Source organism: Siphateles boraxobius, unplaced genomic scaffold (genome assembly GCF_051911475.1).
Source record: "Siphateles boraxobius isolate OS27281-9 unplaced genomic scaffold, OSU_SipBor_1 77, whole genome shotgun sequence".
NCBI classification, from domain to species: domain Eukaryota; kingdom Metazoa; phylum Chordata; class Actinopteri; order Cypriniformes; family Leuciscidae; genus Siphateles; species Siphateles boraxobius.
The window spans coordinates 18,158,267-18,178,344 of record NW_027509205.1 but is presented as its reverse complement, the minus strand read 5'-3'; the positions used below and the strand labels follow the sequence as shown (position 1 = coordinate 18,178,344).

General features: G+C 38.3%; 1 protein-coding gene across 2 annotated transcripts in view; it reads right to left on the bottom strand.

The window, feature by feature from the left end:
- Positions 1-4,404: 4,404 nt before the first annotated feature.
- nfatc2a (nuclear factor of activated T cells 2a) overlaps positions 4,405-20,078 on the bottom strand; it is a 40,369-nt gene continuing 24,695 nt past the window's right edge. For both annotated transcript variants that reach the window (XM_077218866.1, XM_077218865.1), the window contains exons 7-10: positions 17,395-17,450; positions 17,146-17,278; positions 16,321-17,049; positions 4,405-6,472 (exon numbers count right to left, since the gene is read on the bottom strand). In XM_077218866.1, the coding sequence (XP_077074981.1) occupies positions 6,417-6,472; positions 16,321-17,049; positions 17,146-17,278; positions 17,395-17,450 (974 nt within the window). In that variant the 3' untranslated portion in view covers positions 4,405-6,416. The remainder of the gene's footprint in view (positions 6,473-16,320; positions 17,050-17,145; positions 17,279-17,394; positions 17,451-20,078) is intronic.

Genomic DNA, 20,078 nt, shown 5'->3' with positions numbered 1-20,078 from the left:
GATAAGGGCAGGACCCCATCCACGCTCAAAGTGTACGTGGCGGCCATAGCAACGTTTACAAAACCTGTGTCTGGCCAGTCACTGGGGAAAAACGACCTAGTCGTGCAATTCCTCAAGGGAGCTCGGAGGCTGAACCCTCCCAGACCTCCTTCAGTCCCGGTGTGGGACCTTTCTACGGTTTTGGAAGCCATGAAAGGTGCCCCGTTCGCAGCCAATCCATTTGTCAGACGTGAAGCATCTGTCTTTCAAAACGGTGTTTCTTTTGGCTCTCGCTTCAGTGAAGCGCATAGGGGACTTACAAGCGCTTTCAGTAAGCGCGTCATGTATGGAGTTTGGGCCTAATGACTCAAAAGTCATACTCAAACCAAGGCACGGGTACGTGCCCAAATCCCTCAACACACCGTTCAGGGCCCAGGTTATTTCCCTGTGCGCACTCTCGGTTCATGATGAGGAGGAGGATGCGAGTCTCCTTTGCCCTGTCAGGGCACTGAGAGCTTATGTGTCCCGCTCGTCTGTCTTCAGACAGACCGAGCAGCTCTTTGTTTTGTTTGGCGGACGCTCCAAGGGACTGGCCGCATCAAAACAGAGCCTATCCAGATGGATAGTCAATGCCATAGCACTGGCTTACACTTCTAAGGGCCTGCAGTGTCCTTTGGGTGTCAGAGCGCACTCCACGAGAGGCGTGGCCTCGTCGTGGGCGTGGTATAGTGGGGTTACCCTGCAAGATATCTGTGCGGCCGCGGGCTGGGCCTCGCCGTCTACATTTATAAGGTTTTATACAGGCCAAGCTTCTGTCGGTATAGAATTCAGTGCTATCTGCCCCGCTGTGCCGGCCCAGATGCTGAGTTTTGCTTGTGCATCGCTCACTGAGCGATGAAACAGCTCCATGGGTGGTGAATAACCCGTACTATTGCCCAGTTCAGGCTGAACATGTTCACCCTGTCTGTGTGAAACATTGTAAACATATCTAGCTCCTGTAGGATGCTATTTCGTGGGGAATGATGCTTGCAGCCTGTCTTCTCCGACTCTCTGTGAGTCTATGGTGATCATGCACTATATGAGCCCCGGGCTACTGCCCTTGGGACTTTGGTGTCGGATCCCAGTATGCACGGCGTTTTGCATTGTGTTCCCCATAGCGTAAGATATTACGCAGTACGAGAGATACTCTCGTAAGAGAACGTGCTCGGTTACTAACGTAACCTCGGTTCTCTCTAGAGAGGGAACGAGTACTGCGTATCTTGCCGTGCATACACATCTCTGGTTCGCTTCGGCGATGAAAACCAGTGTACCAGCCAAATCGAGCTATATTTATTGGGCGAGACCACGCCCTTTCTGGCGGGACGTGACGTAGTGGGCGCGAAATGCCCCCATTGGATACGTGTCACGCAGGGCCACTCTCGATAGGCTGCTGCTGTTGCCGCATGGCAGCCAATAGGCGCGCAAGCCGTCTTGCCTATATCTGCATGCTGCTGCACAGCATTTTACATTAATTCAAAATTAAGGATAATTTTTGGCTTCAATATCTCGTGGAAAAGAGGTTTTCCCCATAGCGTAAGATATTACGGAGTACTCGTTCCCTCTCTAGAGAGAACAGAGGTTACGTTAGTAACCAAGTACGTTTTCTCTTTAACAACCGCCGACGCTCCCATCTGGGCTCCCGTAGTTCCGACCGGGCTCATCGCTTGCCATGATAGAGATACACAAACAACATGGCAAATGAGCAAGACCGCGGCAGCAGAAGCACACCGGCCGAAAACATTTACAAGCTGAATCTGCAGGGCTGCCAACTCTCAAGTTCACTGTGAGAGACGCAATTTTGTCACTTTTTAGACGCTCTCACGCCACACATCCATTTTCTCACGCAGAGAAAAATCGTGAAGCAAAGAGGACACTGACTCCGACAGACAAGACAGAGCAGGTTACTATCGATATGAAACAGATTCTCAGCTCTCAGATTCTGTCAATTTTATTACGAAATTCAAACAATAAACACCGTTTTGGCACTTGTAAATGTGACGTGAAAGAACGCTGACAGATCTCAGTTTAAACATCTTCAATTATAATGAAATACAGTTATTATGTTTTACAATGCACTACAAAATAATATAACACTAGTAGTTCTCCTGTGCAACTCACTGCCATGATAGTTATGGCTCCGCGTAGTTATGCAGTTGCTTGCAATGTTTTGAGTTGGGTTTAGCGCGTTGCTAAGCGGTTGTTATGATGGCCTAGGAGGAGGTTTCTATGCTATGGTGTTGGATGGACCCCTCAAATCTCTATGATAATGCCTCTATTATCTCCTTTAGATCTTCATATTATTATCGTCTTATTGCTTAGAAAAGCAATATACTTCGAATAATACCAGGATTCTACCATGGTAGCCTACTTTTGGTACTATGTTTTTATATACAGTTTTAGTGTGTTGATAATTGGAAATTACCTGCAGCTTTGAGTCTAGTACATGTGCTGATGAGCCTCCATCATATTTCCTGTTTTTTTTTAAATGGACTACCTGTAGGTGTAAATCCACTTCGTCCAGCGCTTGTTTTGTTTTCCGCGTTTTACTGGAATAAAGGTAAAGTTTTAAAAAATCGTTTAAAAGAATAGTGGAGACCACACCACAACTAAAAAGATAACACAGAGGACCAATGTCGTTGGACTTATGCCGCGTTCCAGGCAACCTGTAACCCGTGTTTTTGCAACCTTATACCCGTGAAAGTGCACTGGAACGGCAGTCAAACCCGTGACTTCCCACCTGTGAACTCGTACTAGATCGATGTACTCCCAGTTACGAGTTCTGATGTCACATAGCCCGCGAAACCATACAAAACAACAATGGCAGCCCCTACAGATGCAGGGTTTCTGCAGGCGGTACACAGTGAGAATACACTTTAGGACAATATAACGTTTCAGTCAAATTAATAATAATATAATAATGATAATAATACACACACAATTATGTATTACAATGTTATGTGTCTGAAAAAATAAGTATATATTGCGCTCAGGTAGTTTGGCGTGACTGGCCAGGAACACTACAAAGTTGTGAGTCGTGGTTTGAAGTTGTAATTTACGTGCTCAAAACCTGCCCTGAACGCAGCATTGGAATCACTTTCAGAACGACTTTTCCCAATTAATAAACGAAAAATAAAATAAAAGACATTGACAGCCAATCAGAATCCAGAGCTTGTGTATTTAAAGCAGCAGGCGTGGCCCTGTCTCAAATGGCACACTTCACTTTCGGGCTGCGTTCCAGTCCAAAATTGTCATGCCCTTCACTCGCTAACTTCCCTCTGTCTGGTTCACTCGGATGTACGTCATTGCTTACGTTGCATGGGTGCCCACTACTGGCAGAAAGTGCTAAGCCCTTGATCACTTAGAATCTCTGGGGTAGATTTTTTTATTTATTTTTTCCCTTTACGAAATTGTTTAATGCAGCATTCTATAAGTATATAGGTGTGTTGGAGTTGTTTAATTAAAATAATAATATATATATATATATATATATTTATTTTAAAAAAAATAATATATATATATATTTATTTAAAAAAAAAAATTTTCAAACATAAGTTTATTTTGTTAAGTTCCTATTACATTTAAGAAAACCAAGCTGTGATCGATAAACTGCAGTGCACTCCGCAGCAGATTTCTTCCCGACAAGTCAGCGTTACGTCACGAAAGTGCGTTCTCGTAGAAAGACCGCGAGTGCTTAGGCTGCGATTTGGGACAGGGCCATTATAGCGCGCGTTTATAACAGTGCAGGTATGTAATCTGGATTACGTAATCAGATTACAAAATTTAAGCACTTACAATTAGATTATATTACGTTTTATACGTACATGTTACAATTCACCAATTTCAATATGACTTGAATAAAAGGAGTAGCCTATCTGATTTTAACATTGCTTAAGGGTTAGTTAACCCAAAAATGAAAATTATTTCATTAATTAATTACTCTCCCTCATGACTTTCCAAACACGTGAGTTCATCTTCGAAACACAAATGAAGATATTTTTGATGCAACGTTCTGGGAACGTTATTTTATAGTTGCAAAAAATAAAACCTAAAAAGAATGTTCATAGGCCGTTATTACAGTATTTGGTTCTCAAAAAAGCAAACGGGAATCAAATACTACGAAAACTATAGAGCTCACTGGCTTCATAAGGGAGAAACATCAGAGAACCAGTGAACAAGAATGGTTTGTTTATTTAAAAGATTTAGTCGAAAACACCACTACTGAGAGCATTCTTTGTTATTTTTAGCATTTAAGAAACTTATTATTTTTTATTATATCTATATGTTTTAGATAGACTTTATTTTAATATACAAAGATGTGACTTGGAAATGAGGCAGCACACAGTGAGTAAATGCAACAGGTCTTAGAAAGACTCAAAAGCAAAGAGAAACTCTTTAAAGCTTTCCGTTTATTGCTCATGTCCTCAGCTTGTAGCCTTTATTCAACAAACATGAACACGTCTAAACATATTAGGTTAGACATGCTTAAGCCAAAACATGAATATGATCATGACAAGCTAATGAAATAAAAAATATAATTGGATTCTCTTTCGCCATTGAAAATCTTATATTAATATTAAAAAAAATTAAATGCAATTCGTCAATATGCAGCAAAAGCTTTGGCAGTTCATATATTCCCAGAGCCTTGGTTATAAGATATTAAATGGCAAGAGAACAACTGATTCAGTTCATATAAATATTTCTCTTCCACTTCTGACTGAAAATCTGATTCTAAAAAATAAAAATTATAGAAATAGTCTATACAATTTTGAAGCAGTCTATTTACAGTAAAAAGAAAAGGTTTACATTCTGAATATAGTTGTTTTGTTGTGCCCACTATACACTGAAAAAACCCCAGCTCCTTTGAGAGAATAGCATAATTTTTTGTTTTATAATGTGTTCCAAAGAAACACATATAACTTAATACTCTTAATAATTCAGCCAAAATTGTAAAGACATATAAATGCATTTTTTTTAAAGTGGGCTGGATTGCTTTCAAAATTATTTTCAAAAAGAAGCCTTTGAACAGAAGCTGATGCTTCTTAATTAATGAATTTGTTTGTTGCTTGAAAAAAAAAAATCATCTTTTTGTCAGTTTGCATTCAATATCAGAAAACGAATGTGAAAATGTGTTACAGAGACATGCAGAGGGCATCTACTGTAAGTATAAATACAGACACATATTTCCATGTTTTGAATGTTCTACATTAACACACACACACATAACATATACAGTATATGCATATCATAAAAGCAAAGCTGTTATTGTTAAAAAAAAATCTCCATGAGATCTGTAGAGAGATACATCCTAAATTTTAACATAAGACAAAAAACTTGAACAATTCAAGTGTATATTCTTAAGTAGAACAGATGGAACTGGTAAGGTCAGGAGTACATAAATACGCAATAATAAAATATATTATAACTATTCAGTTTTAGTATGGGACGAAGATGTTTTGAGAACCTTAATGTAGTGCAGGGCATCATGGGCTCTGACTTGACACAAGGTACATGTATTTCCATTCATTTTTGGTTTGCTGGTTCTGTTTTGTAGGTATTACAGCACCGCAGGCAAAGGCACAATATTCAGTTTTCAATTTGCATCACGAAGAAGAAAATGGCACTTCATTGGTTTTCTTAGCTGTATTACTACAAACAGATCAATTTTTTCTGAAAAACGTAAAAGTAAATATAATTCACTGACAAGAAGTGCATACGCTGTTTTTAAGAATTCCCTTCATGAACAGTGCATTTACTTATAGTAATTTAAAATATTAAGTACACAGCATTTAAAAAAATATAAATTTGGACTGATGTACATGTGTTTCATCTAATACAAAAACAACAACTATTCTTAAACAAATATATCTAACATTTGCAGAGGTGTGATGAATTCATCCACTTTCCCTTCAAAAGTAGGCCTATATGCAAACCACTTGTTTCGGGGAATATGACGGACAGTAATGGTTTATTCTCACAGATGATGAGGTTATTGCCTGAAATACACTAATCTGAGTGAGTTCATTTATGTGAGTGAAAAGGCTATGGAATAAAAAACCCACAAAAAGGAAAAAAAATTGACTTAACTCCACCTGTCCAATCCAAACTGTTTATGAAGGCTCAAGTCTCTGACAACTTTGACGTATGAGATCAACATTGGACGACTTTCAAAAGTCAAATAATAGCAGGGAAATTCAATACCATTTGCACATCAACACGCTGCTGTTCCTGGAGCTGACTGAGATGGATGTTTGGTTAAATGCGGTCCATGATCCAGTTTTTGTCAGAGGTGACACTTGACCGAGCCGAGGCATCGCTGCTGCTCTCACGTGTCCCGCTAAAGGCAGGGGAACACCGATACACTCCGGGGGTCCAGCTCGCTTCCCGATCAGGGGTTTCCTCTATGTCTGACCCCTGCCATGCACTCCTGTCAGATCCTTCCTTATGATCTCATTCACTATAGAGAAGACAGAAAAGAGGAACATGCTTAAAAATTAAAGGAAAGAACATCTGTTCAGAACTCTTCAGAACTTCAATTTCAAAGTGGGGTTCAAAAGTCGAGACCTCAAGTAAAAATGCTTATATTTTAGATTTTTTTTTTTGTTGCAATGAATAGTGTGGAATTTCAAAAATTTCTTCACAATCCTGCATCATAATTTTACTTAAAAATGTATTTCCTGATTGAATATATATATATATATATATATATATATATATATATATATATATATATATATATATATTGAATCAGGAAATACATTATATGACCAGCACCTATATATATATATATATAGGTGCTGGTCATATAATTAGAATATCATCAAAAAGTTGATTTATTTCAGTAATTCCATTCAAAAAGTGAGATTTGGATATTATATTCATTCATTACACAAAGACATATATATCACAAGAGTTTATTCATTTAATTTTGATGATTATAACTGACAACTAATGAAAACCCCAAAATCAGTATCTCAGAAAATTAGAATATATTGAAAAGGTTCAATATTGAAGACACCTGGTGTCACACTCTAATCAGCCAATTAACTCGAAACACCTGCAAAGGCCTTTAAATGGTCTATCAGTCTAGTTATGTAAGCTACACAATCTTGGGGAAGACTGCTGACTTGACAGCTGTCCAAAAGATGACCATTGACATCTTGCACAAGGAGGCCAAGACACAAAAGGTCATTGCTAAAGAGGCTGGCTATTCACAGAGCTCTGTGTCCAAGCACATTAATAGAGAGGCGAAGGGAAGGAAAATATGTGGTAGAAAAAAGTGTACAAGCAATAGCGATAACCGCACCCTGGAGAGGATTGTGAAACAAAACCCATTCAAAAATGTAGGGGAGATTCACAAAGAGTGGACTGCAGCTGGAGTCAGTGCTTCAAGAATCTCCACGCACAGACGTATGCAAGATGGGTTTCAGCTGTCGCATTCCTTGTGTCAAGCCACTGTTGAACAAGACACAGCGTCAGAAGCGTCTCGCCTGGGCTAAAGACAAAAAGGACTGGACTGCTGCTGAGTGGTCCAAAGTTATGTTCTCTGACTCTGATGAAAGTAAATTTAGCATTTCCTTTGGAAATCAAGGTCCCAGAGTCTGGAGGAAGAGAGGAGAGGCACAGAATCCACGTTGCTTGAAGTCCAGTGTAAAGTTTCCACAGTCAGTGATGGTTTGGGGTGCCATGTCATCTGCTGGTGTTGGTCCACTGTGTTTTCTGAGGTCCAAGGGCAACGCAGCTATCTACCAGAAACCTACCAATTTTTCCTGCTGCTGACCAACTTTATGGAGATGCAGATTTCATTTTCCAACAGGACTTGGCACCTGCACACAGTGCCAAAGCTACCAGTACCTGGTTTAAGGACCATGGTATCCCTGTTCTTAATTAGCCAGCAAACTCACCTGACCTTAACCCTATAGACAATCTATGGGGTATTGTGAAGAGGAAGATGCGATACGCCAGACCCAACAATGCAGAAGAGCTGAAGGCCACTATCAGAGCAACCTGGTCTCTCATAACACCTGAGCAGTGTTACAGATTGATCCACTCCATGCAAAGCCGCATTGCTGCAGTAATTCAGGCAAAAGGAGTCCCAACTAAGTATTGAGTCCTGTACATGCTCATACTTTTCATGTTCATACTTTTCAGTTGGCCAACATTTCTAAAAAAAAAAATTTTGTGTTGGTCTTAAGTAGTGATCGACCGATGTATCGGTTTACCGATATTTTTCCCGATATTTAAGCATTTTCCCATAATCGGGATTCGGTTTTGTAATATCGGATTTTCCGATAAACGGCGCCATCTTGTGGCCGTTTTGAGAATTCCGCCATTGCAGCCCGCGTCTGAGGAGATCAGTCAATAACAACTCTGTGCACAGGTAAAGTATATGTTCTACTTGCTTTGCTTTAATTATTCAACTTTATTTAACATAACAGACATGCAGAAATGAGATTTGAGACATAAATGCCTGATATAGTTTATGCAGCTTGGTTCTAAAAAATTGAGACGAACTCATTGAGCCACGTAGCGTAATCCGTCATGTCCTTCCCCAATAAAGACGTAACTTTACATGAATTAAATAAAACAGACATGAATGAGTGCATGTTGAAAATAAAAGCGCTGAATTTAATTCTCTATCTGTTGTATTTGCTCACCATTAGTCTCGAAAAAAAAGTTCGTTCATATTGCTGAGCACTCACTGGGTTGATGATCAGGAATGCTCAAGCACGGCCACTGAATGAAACTTTTGACAAGATTATCTTGTTTAAACACCCTAGATTATATTATCATTTACTACATAGCAATTATTTCGCTAATACACATCTAAATATACCGCTTTGTGGAAATTAATTATTTATTATCTGCACGCGCGATCGCGGTTGAGTAACGTATAGCCTAATGTTATAGTTATGTGTAAATGCAATGATAAACAGCACTTTGTCATAAAGCATTTCATGATCTAGACCGACAAAAATATTAATAATAATTAATAACATACTAGTTGGAAAATGCAATGATGTATATGCTGTTTTGTTTGTTACTTTCCTGATGTTATAGGCTATTCCAGCTAATATTATGCAGTGAATTAATATTACCCTGTGAATTATTCCTCACTCTTAGTTTAAACCTATTAAACGGCACATAAACCTTCTAAAACTGTTTAAAATGAATTACATTTCAGCAAAGGTGATATGACTCCCCTGTCAATTATTTTTTCCATATGAAAACATTAGACTTCTAACATTTATTTTGCCTATTGTTAACATTGTTGCTGCTGATGCTTATAAATGATATGTATAATTTAGATATAAATTATATAATGTAATAATATAAATGTTTTTATTGTAATTTGATTAGTTTACCATTTATGAAAACAAATAAACATATCCAAATATGTTAGAATAGTTTTTGTGCTTTATTTTTTACCTCATCAAAGCTTTTATTTTTAAACAAAGACACTTAGTAACAGTGCACTTTATTTTGTGGACTCAGACCCCTCTATTTATTTGTGTATAAATATAAAGGTTTTTTTTTTTGTATGCAAGGAGGGAGTGATTGTTATAAATAAAATGGTTTGTTCAGTGCATTTGTGTTGTAATAATTGTGCCAAAAACAGAAGTATAACAGTAAATAAATATCGGTTCTGCATATCGGTTATCGGGCACATACACATGCAAATAATCTGTATCGGTATCGGTTATAAAAAATCAATATCGGTCGATCACTAGTCTTAAGTAATATTCTAATTTTTGGATATACTGAATTTGGGATTTTCATTACTTGTTAGTTTTAATCATCACAATTAAATGAAAAAAACAACAACATTTGAAATATATCAGTCTGTGTGTAATGAATGAATATAATATCCAAATTTCACTTTTTGAATGGAATTACTGAAATAAATCAACTTTTTGATGATATTCTAATTATATGACCAGCACCTGTATAATAAAATGTATTGTAGTATATTTTGATTATATATATTCCTTAATTTATATATATATATATATATATATATATATATATATTTATTTTCATATACACCGGTATATGCATTACATTTTAATATAATTATTAGTACTGTCAAATCGAACAATTGTAATTAATCGCATTTAACATAAGTTTGTTAGTTACTAACAGTTTGTAAATGTTTATGAGTAAATATACTATATATATATACATACATACACTGTCGTTCAAAAGTTTGGGAACTGTAAAATATTTATATTTTTAAAAGAAGTCTCTTCTGCTCACCAAGGCTTCATTTATTTGATTAAAAATACAAAAAAGCAGTAATATTGTGAAATATTTTTTTCTGTTTTCTATTTTAATATATGTTAAAATGTAATTTATTCCTGTGATCAAAGCTGAATTTTCAGCATCATTACTCCAGTCTTCAGTGTCACATGATCCTTCAGAAATCATTCTAATATGATGATTTGCTGCTCAAGGAACATTTATTATTATTATCAATGTTTTTTGGTTGATATATGTATCACACACATACAGTACATATACAGTATACACACATATATATTTACGCGATTAAGCGATTTGATAGCACTAATAATTATACTAATACATATTTCACAGGCAGGGTTTAGATTAAGCCAGGATTAGGCCTTTCAATTGGGACATTTAAGTAGCTTTTAAAAACGTGCCTTAGAAAAAAACATTGCTGATTTGCATCTTGAGACAAAACAATGGCACTGACATATTGTAAGATCAGTGTAAGTTACTTTCAGTTAAAACAGCTCAAACATGCATTTTAGTCTGGGACTAGGCTTAAGCCTTGACTGTAAAACAGGGTAATAATATTGAGAATCCTGCTGTTTTTGGCAGGCTAAATTCAAGTATTATAAGCTGCAGCGACAATGACCGGCCACTAGGTGGAAGGGAATGATTTGACAGAACAGGCTCAGTGAAGCCCTTGCATTGGCCATCACTTCCTGTTGTTTTACAGGGGGGCATAAATGGAAACTTTTACTGCCTCTTCATTCTAAGAATAGCAGCAGGGTGCGTGGGGCTGTTAACTCAAACACCACCACACACTAGTCTAGCCACAACTCAGACACGAACAAAGGTCACAGGTAAAATCAAATTATTTGAATGTGGGAAAACACCTGCAATGCTGTTTGAGATAAGTATGGATCAAAATGTTGACAATGTCACTGATTGATGGTACAGTTTCATGGTAGACCTGGGTACTTCAAAGAACAGGATGGTTTCAAATGCATCCAAAACACTATAGTTTTATCATAGTACCATTTAATTGTTTAGCCAAAGAGACAAGTAATTTTATAATTCAAATATGTTGGTTTAGGACAAGATATTCCATTTATTATATATCCACCATTCACCTTGCACCTCTTCAGCCACTGAACTGCACTCTAACTTTGCGCATACTTGGACTTTGACTTGAAAATTCAAATAGCATAAACATAATGTGGTCTGACCTGATCGGCAGCATTCTCAGTGCCATTTACTATCAAGACAAGACACTTCGGCCTGGAAACCCAGAGCAGAAGTAATCACTATCTCAATATACACAGTGCCATGCTGCTTGTTTGTTATGATGGATGAGCTGGAATAACAGGTGTAGCATACAGATTCTCTTGATGGCTTGAGCCATATGACATGATGCTTACTGAATTATTGATGGTCAGTCTGAATATGTAAGATAACAATAATAATACTTAGAAACCAAACTGCATTAAACTATTAGCTATGAAAAATGCATTTTATGTTTTAGCAAACAGGCAACCAATCAGCTGCAACAAATTGTATTTAAAGCGCAATGGCAATATCAAACGGTAAAAATGCACAAGTTTTGCAAAGTGAAGTAGAGCATGGTAAAATGTATGCACAAGTAAACATCAGTGCTAACTGAGATTAACCACACTGAAAGTATTTCAAAAACAGTGTTTGTTGTGGTAGCTTGCGTTCGAGGAGAAGGAATTCAACATTTAACTGATTTCCCTATTTGAAGCTTTGATAGTGTAAGGAGAACAATGGCACAAATATAAAAGCCCAAACCAAAAAGCTTGATGGATCTTATAGCCTGAAATGTTTATACCAGCTCAGATATGATAATTGAAGGTTAACGAATCATCTTGAATAAATAAATAACCCTTGTATTTTTTCATCTTTAAAAAAAATAACAAAAAGTAAAACAATTTATATTTAAAAAAAATTTTTTTTATAAACAATGATATATAATACTAAATACCTTATTTAAGAAATTTGTGATTATGATAAGGCTAAAAATAAAACTTCTTTTCAGTAGAATCTATTAAAGCACAATCAAGAAAGCCTTGCGGTTTTAATCATACAACACTAAGTATGGGAGCTCTATGTGGATGTCATCTGTTTTTCCCTCAGAGACTAATGAAGAGCAGATGAGAGAGGAATAAACTGGTAGTAGCGGGATCCTGAGGTGCTTTATCAGCGAGAAAAAACTAAATACGAGGCTCCGCAGACTTTAGATCCACTGATGGAGCTCCATCCAACACACAACAGCAAAAAACTCAACAGCAGGGAAACTGGACTTTTTGACATGTAGAAACAAGATCTTTACAACTTCTTAAGAAAATATGAGTGGTGCTTCGCTGTGCAAAACTTGCTTTTGTACATACATAGAAAACCATGCAATGTACAGGACACAGAGCTTATAGGGAAAGTAATGAAGGGCTGGCACACACTGATGGTTTGAGCTGTAAAGGAAGTGTACAGACTGGGCGGTATAATAGGTGAGTGTCTGGCTGGAGAGACCTTGACCAATCAGAAAGCTTGTTTACAAACTAATGGTGGAAAGCAAGACAGAGCATAGTAGATGACTCAGTCTGCACCTCAACTATGTGTGCAAACTGTGCATGTACTTAGCTATATTCTTGCAGACAAAATAAGATGGCAAAATCTGTCAAAGACACTTTTAGGTATGTCTGGATGAATAAGCAATGTCTTTTATGTAAAAAAAATTAAAAGTTGCCTTTTAGGCTGTAATCATTATTATTAGCTTTATATAAAAACAATAGAAGTCTATGGTATGTCCTCATTTAGATTGCAAGGTAGCAAGCGTGTGTATGTGGATCATATATGCTGTAAAATAGTGTAAAGACTAAGAAAAGTCATACAGCACTTTATCTACTGGTTAGTGTGTGTGTTTGTGTGTGTGTGTGTTGTGTAACTGGATAGCACTGAGTGATAATAAAGCCACAGAGCAAGTGTAAAGGACAGGAAGAGTCTACACCGCAGGTCTGACTGTTTGCCCTCCAAAACAGACTAGTTTAAAAAAGCCAAACACAAAAATAAACTATTGAGACCAGCTTCCCTTTTAACTCTGCCATGTTACCTTGTTGAACTCTACAATCTACAGATGCTTCTTATTTCGAACAACACTTTTAAAGAACAAAGCTACATCTTATCAGGACACCATTTTCACAGCCAAATGCCCAATGGCTTGGCACACATGAGGTCCAAAACTGGATGCAAGTGATCTGAAACTAATGTGCACGGCTTACATGCTCTATCTAAATTATGCCTGCTGGTCTTTCCAGCTGGAAGAAATTCAACTCAGGCTTTCTAGGCTGGAACCGAAGCCTAAGGTGAAAAAAGTGGAGCCAGATGAGCACTGGAAGATTGGCAAATGTTGTACCCTCAAAACTCTAAGCCAGTTTTGCTGTTTATCTCAGGGTAACACTTGTTAAGGATTGATGCAGAGATGACATAAAATTAAAGGTGATCTTTGTAAAAGTAGTCTAGTAAAAGAACATAACTACTGTATCTTGCCAAAAAACGCCAGTTTGGATTGGCATTCATTTGCATGTTAGCCTACACTGGTACCAAACTAGTTGGTAAATCTAGATAGGCCACCATTGCTAAACCTTTGCTGACGGAGGTGGTCAAACTAGTCTAGCTGGTTAAGCTTGTTAAGAAGCTGTTGATTACAAAAGGTCTAGTATTTACACAAAGATGTACCTATCTTCCTTTCCTTGCTATTGAGAAATGCAAAACATTCATAATGAAATAGATGAAGGTACAGTTTTTTTACAGAAAGCCAACCACAGAAACCTTGATGTCCCCTTCAAAAAGCCACCATCGAAATTCTGAGTCATATTACAACTGGTTGTGTTTGAAGGTCTTGGAGGACATCAAACGATGAGATGTTAGTGGGTGGATCGCTACACACTGACACCTCTGCAAGCAAAAGCAACTGGGACTTTTTGTGGTCGTCGTCCTTCCTGCTGTCAATGACCTGGACTTCGCACCCCATCTGCTCTTGGGTTCCTAACGGTATCACTTCTTAAAAAGTAAAACTGGAGGCACTATGATTCTTAACTAGATTAACCAACCGAATATATTTACAATAAGGTCATCCAGCTTCATTATAAAGAACATGCCGAATCCACTAAGGCAAAGCGACTTGTTGCAGGGTCAATCCCACAGCTGGAACTTGAGGTTAAGTGTCTTGCTCATGGGTACAATAGCAAAAAACCCTGCCTTACACCTTGTAGGATTCTGCAACCTCAGTGAATAACTGTGGTCCAACAGAACAGACTGTGTTTGCAACAATTTTGAGAGAGGTAAAGTAGTAACCTCCTTGTTATCGTGCTTGAGCTTCAGTCACTTTACCACTCCAGTCCCGAATTGTTGCAAGCATAGTGTGTTGTGTGAGGCCACAGTTATTTCCTGCAGTGTTTACAAATATCAGCATTTTCTGTCTTGCTTTAAGGGCCCTTAATGAGGCAATTCACTAGCAGCTTTATGAGTTTACCAGAGTGGTGTTAAACTCTTAATGGGGCTACCAGAAATTCTTGTACATAAAAAGGTGGGCTACAGGGATTCCATAGAAAGGTCATAAACCAGCATCTTTTTGCGAAAACATCAAAGTTTCTAGGTCCCGGGAATCTCATAGTAACTCTCTAGTAACATGCCTACAGTTGTGGTGTTGCTATTAACTCAGGGAAACCCTATTTGAGTTTGGAGAAGAAAATCCATCTTTGGCTCTCGGTCCCACTCGCTTCAGTTTTTCCATCCAACATGGCCTTTTCCCTTTCCTGCAGACTCCCACCCATCACTATCTTGTTCAGATCAGACTGCCTTTCTGGATAAGTGCACCAGCTGCAAATAGGAGTTCTGTGCTCCAGATTGGCAAGAGTGCGACCTGTGGAAAAAAAGCAAATCCTCTCGCAGGTTCCCCCCACAGTATTGGGGGGCGCGAGGCCAAGGGGAAGCCCTGGCCAAGTATAACAAACAAAGAGGCTTTCCCCAGCTCTCCCAGGCAGCCCATTCCACTGTTTGACAATGGGTTGCCATGGCACTTGTTTTGTGAATCATAACACTGTCAACATGTCCAAGAAGTTTTGGAGCTGCCTGTTTTTTTTTTCCTTTTTTTTATTTGCAAGGTCGAAAAAGCACCCATTTCCTTGTCAGAAACAGGGCATAGAGAACCCCCTGCACGCAACATAATAAACCACAAGAGCAACTCTAACTCCCCGAACTCCCAAACTGCCTTATAGCAGTGACACTGGAATCTTACGTCTTCCCTTGCCAGTATTCTGCTGCATCGTGGTTTGGCCATTTTTATTATAAAAAGTCATTATAACTTGACTGGTTTTTTGACACAATTGAAAAACAAAACAGAGGATGTTGTAAGGAAACGTGTAGCCATATCCATTTAATTCATTATGGTTTCACTCTTCCTAAGTAATGGAAAGTATATACTCAAAGCCAGGGATACAAAATCGATCATTCCACTTTATATAATACAACATTTCTGGTGTCTCGTTGTCTTTGGGGTCATATTGTATGTGTGAGAAATGTTAAGAAGATAAGACAATGAGACGGACTTGACAAGCACTCTTCCTGCTATTGTCTGAAAGCAGAGAAAATATGCTTGGGGACATTTCTAATGGCACATTAACATTGTCAGTCAAAGAATGTGACTGAATGGCTCTTCACTACATTTGGCACATTCCTACGGCCACATATTTTTATGGGGAATTTAAAAGCATGTGTCACTTCACATGCATATGGATTGTTAGATACTTTTTAACCACAGTGTAGATGAAACACAGTGTAAGAAGCATTTTTTAATGTTTCCCAATCAGTATGCTTAAAACAGTGAAGAAAAGCTGTTATTCTGTCAGTGCTGTGGAAGCTTGTGTGACAAATTCCTTGTATGTGTAAGCATACTTGGCAATAAAGCTCTTTCTGATTTCAAAAAAGTCTTCAACTCCATTTTTACTTAATTACGAATGCCTAACCATTAGAATAGCGAATGATCAACTGGCAGATACTCACCATCATCAAGGTAGGCCTGATCCAAGTTCTCCTCCTTGACCGTGACTCGTCCAGGAACACTGGTTCTCGGTTCTTCTGCGGAGGAACATCTCTGGGCCTCTACTTGGACAGGAGGTGACCTGTCTTTGGCCACTCTCTGGAGAAAGGGCTGCTGTTGAATGACAGTGGGGTAATTCTGAGGGTGCTGGGGTGCCTGGGCTGGTGCTGGTGAACGGTTTGCCCCTGTAGCTTGGGGACTATGCTGGTTATAGCCCTCACAATAAATGATGTGCTGATGTTCAGGGGGTGGTGGCGCAGGGGGATCTCCTCCTCTGAGCAGGTGGTGGTTCGTGGGTGAGAACTGGATAATTGAGGGATGCTGGTTGGTGGGATGTTGGCCACCCAGGTGAGGGGACTGGGCTGGGGAACCCGTGTGGACCAGAACTGAACGATGGGAGTCTGGCATTATAGTGGCTCCTGTCTGAGAGTAAATAGGACTGCTTGACATGCTTTTTCCAGGACGGGTGTACAGTATGGCTTGGCTCTGCTGCTGAAATCGGTGGTCCGGTGGGGAGACACCCAGGCGGGCCTGCTGACAGGGGACGAGGCCAGGCACCAGGCCACTGTCTTGAGTGATGACCCCCCGAGGGTTATAGTAAGGCTGGGGAGACACCCCCAGCATTTGTGACATGGAATAACCCATCCGACCAGATTCATATTCATCCACCGGCTCTGTCTTAATAGACGGAACTGGGGAAGTAAAATGAGAGAATATCTATGTTGGAGTATTCAAAGTGCACATATCATGGAAAAGATAAATAATACCCCTAATAGTCATATAGGTACCTGGTAGAGGTGTGTAGGTGAAATGCTGAGGCTGACTGCGCTTCCGTTTCCCATTTATTACGTAGAAATTGACTTTGGCTGAATGGCAAATGGATGGGTCTCTATATGGAGGCACCTCAATGAACAGCATGCTCTGTGAATGAGAGAATAGTTTTATTACTGTTTCTATATAGACAATTTACAAGAAGAGGGCTGAAAATAGTCATTCAGGAAGTCCAGTAATTTATGTAATGCAGGCGCTGGACTTACTGCCTGACTTTTGTCTTTGTCAACTGTGGCTTCCAATTCCCAAATCTGCTGTCCATCTAGAAATAGAAAGATGAAAAAAAAAGGTTAATTAAATTTGGGTTGCCTAAGTAAAGTTGAGATTAGTTAAGTTTATAACCACTATGTAATACCCATGCCAAAGCTCTCATTTATCAGTAAATAATTGATGTAGGCTTAATGGCTAATATATATATATATATATATATATATATATATACATATACATATACATATATATATATATGTATATAAATAAATAAATATTAAATATTATTATAAACCCTAACCCTATTCAACAAACCGTCTTGCATCACACTCATGCTTAAAGTCAAAGTTCTTCCCTCAGTTGTTTGGGGAAATACAGGATTGGCCAACCATTCTCACTAGCACACACTGCTTCCTCCCCTTGTTCATAATGACTGAACTCTGTTTTGATAGGTAAAGTGGGTGATGAGTTGTGGGTTCATTTGTCATATCTATGGGTCATAGGGTACTTACATAATTCCTCGCCTACAGACTGGTTCCCATACTGCAGAGATTGCATGTGGCACAAGTCAATCAGATTTCTACCCACAGTTCTATCACACACACTTCCTCAGACACTGCTGACCTCATGACTGTCAATCTGAGCATGTAGTGTATTTTGACTAAGTCTGCAAAAAGTCAGACATGTCAGTATGAACTCAAACCTCTCTCTCATCAACTTTATCTAAGACCAAGTGATCTGAATTGTGCATTCCTAATCCCAAGTATCTTTACATAACAGCTTACATTGCATTCTGTCATCCATGTATGAATTTGTCAACACTGCATTGGCTCCCTATTAAACATCATATACATTTAAAAATCTTGCTGATTACTTTCAAAGCACTAAATGGTTTAGCTCTTCAGTACTTGAGCAAGCTCTTAATCCATTATAGTCTTCCACGTCTATTGCGATCTCAAAATTCTGGCCAGAATTTAATTTAATTTATGAATTCAGTATTATGAATTTAATTTAATCATAATACCTAGAATATTAAAATCAACTGCAGGCAGTAGATCCTTCTCCTATTTAGCACCAAAACTCTGGAACAGTCTTCCTAGCATTGTTCGAGAAGCAGACACACCCTGTCAGTTTAAATCTAAAAACACATCCCTTTAACCTGACATAAACATAGAACACTATACATTTCTATTATTTAAATCAGTTAAATGATTGTTAGGCTGCATAAACTAGGTGAGCTGGAACTGGAAACACTTTCTATAACACCCAATGTACACGTTACATCATAAAAAGTATGCTATCTACATTAATATTAGTCTCTCTATTTATCCTGAGATTTTAGCCGGAGTCTAAAATCCGGAGTTTATTAAAAAAAAAAGCCGCAGTTTAGCCTGACTGAGCCTGGATTCTCCCAAATTTTCTTTCTCCATTCTGTCTCCTGATGGAGTTTTGGTTCCTTGCCTCTGTCGCCTTTGGCTTTTGGCTTGCTTAGAAACACTTAATACTCAACAATATTATTGATCTGCCTGCATTGACACTATTATGTGAGAACTGAACTGAGCTGGACGATGACATCACTGTTTTCTCCAGAGCGCCTGTATAGATAAATGAATAAATTAATAACTTTTTACCAAATTTTCTTCTAGGTCTGGTGTAAAGACGAAACAAACTTTGTTGTATTATTTTCCTGTTATCACTCTAGCTGCGTGGAAACCACCTGTGTTGTAAAAAGCGCTATATAAATAAACGTGGCTTGACTTGACTTTATACAGAAATCCAAAAACCATAGTAATATGTAGTAATATAAGTAAACAACACATAGCAAAAAATATCTTTAAACCAGAACAGAAAATAGCATTCCTACTGAATTAGTCATTAAAGCAGGAACGATTTTGCTCTGTATCACAGCAGCATGTGGGAAACCCCTTGTTGGGCCGCAAATGAGAGACGTGTGGCTCAAATGAGTCAGCACTAGCAAGGGGGATTCCACATGCACTGCCAGGATGATGTCTTAATATTGCTTTATGATCAAACTGCTTCGTTTCACCCACGACAGGTGATGAGTGCTTCTTCCTTGGCCGTTCCGTTTGTTTGGAGTTTGTTCCAAAGCTCCTTGTTCAGGATCCCATGGGTTTGCTTTTTACTTTTTTCTTATAATTAACCGTAAATGCTTGGAGAGTGGAAGCCCAGCAAGGCATACAGAGCAAAATCAGCAAGAGCCAGCAAAACTCCAACCAAAGACAGCTGTCTCCCATTTCAGAGATTTCATAGTCACGATGCTATGAAAGTATGAACGCTCCGTCAGGATAAAAAACTCTCCACAACAAAATCAATGCTTGTTTATTTTCTTGTTTCCTACTTTTAGAGTAAAAATGCAGTAGGCTATTACATACAGTGGCCCCAAAAATTATTTGGACTTTGAAGCCACTCTTAAAAATGAAAATAAGAATGGCATTGCATTAGATAAAAAAAAGCTTTTTTCATTTCATTTATTTTTCATTTTGAATAATATTATAATTCAAGGACTAGTAGTTTTCCTCTTATTTAATGTTTTGATTGAAAAAGTCAGTGTGCTTGCACAACCTTTTTGGTTTTACACTGTTACCTATTGCAATGATCTAATGCAAACAATGTAAACCCTAACACTAAAATAATTAATTGGTTTTAGTAGGGACAACTT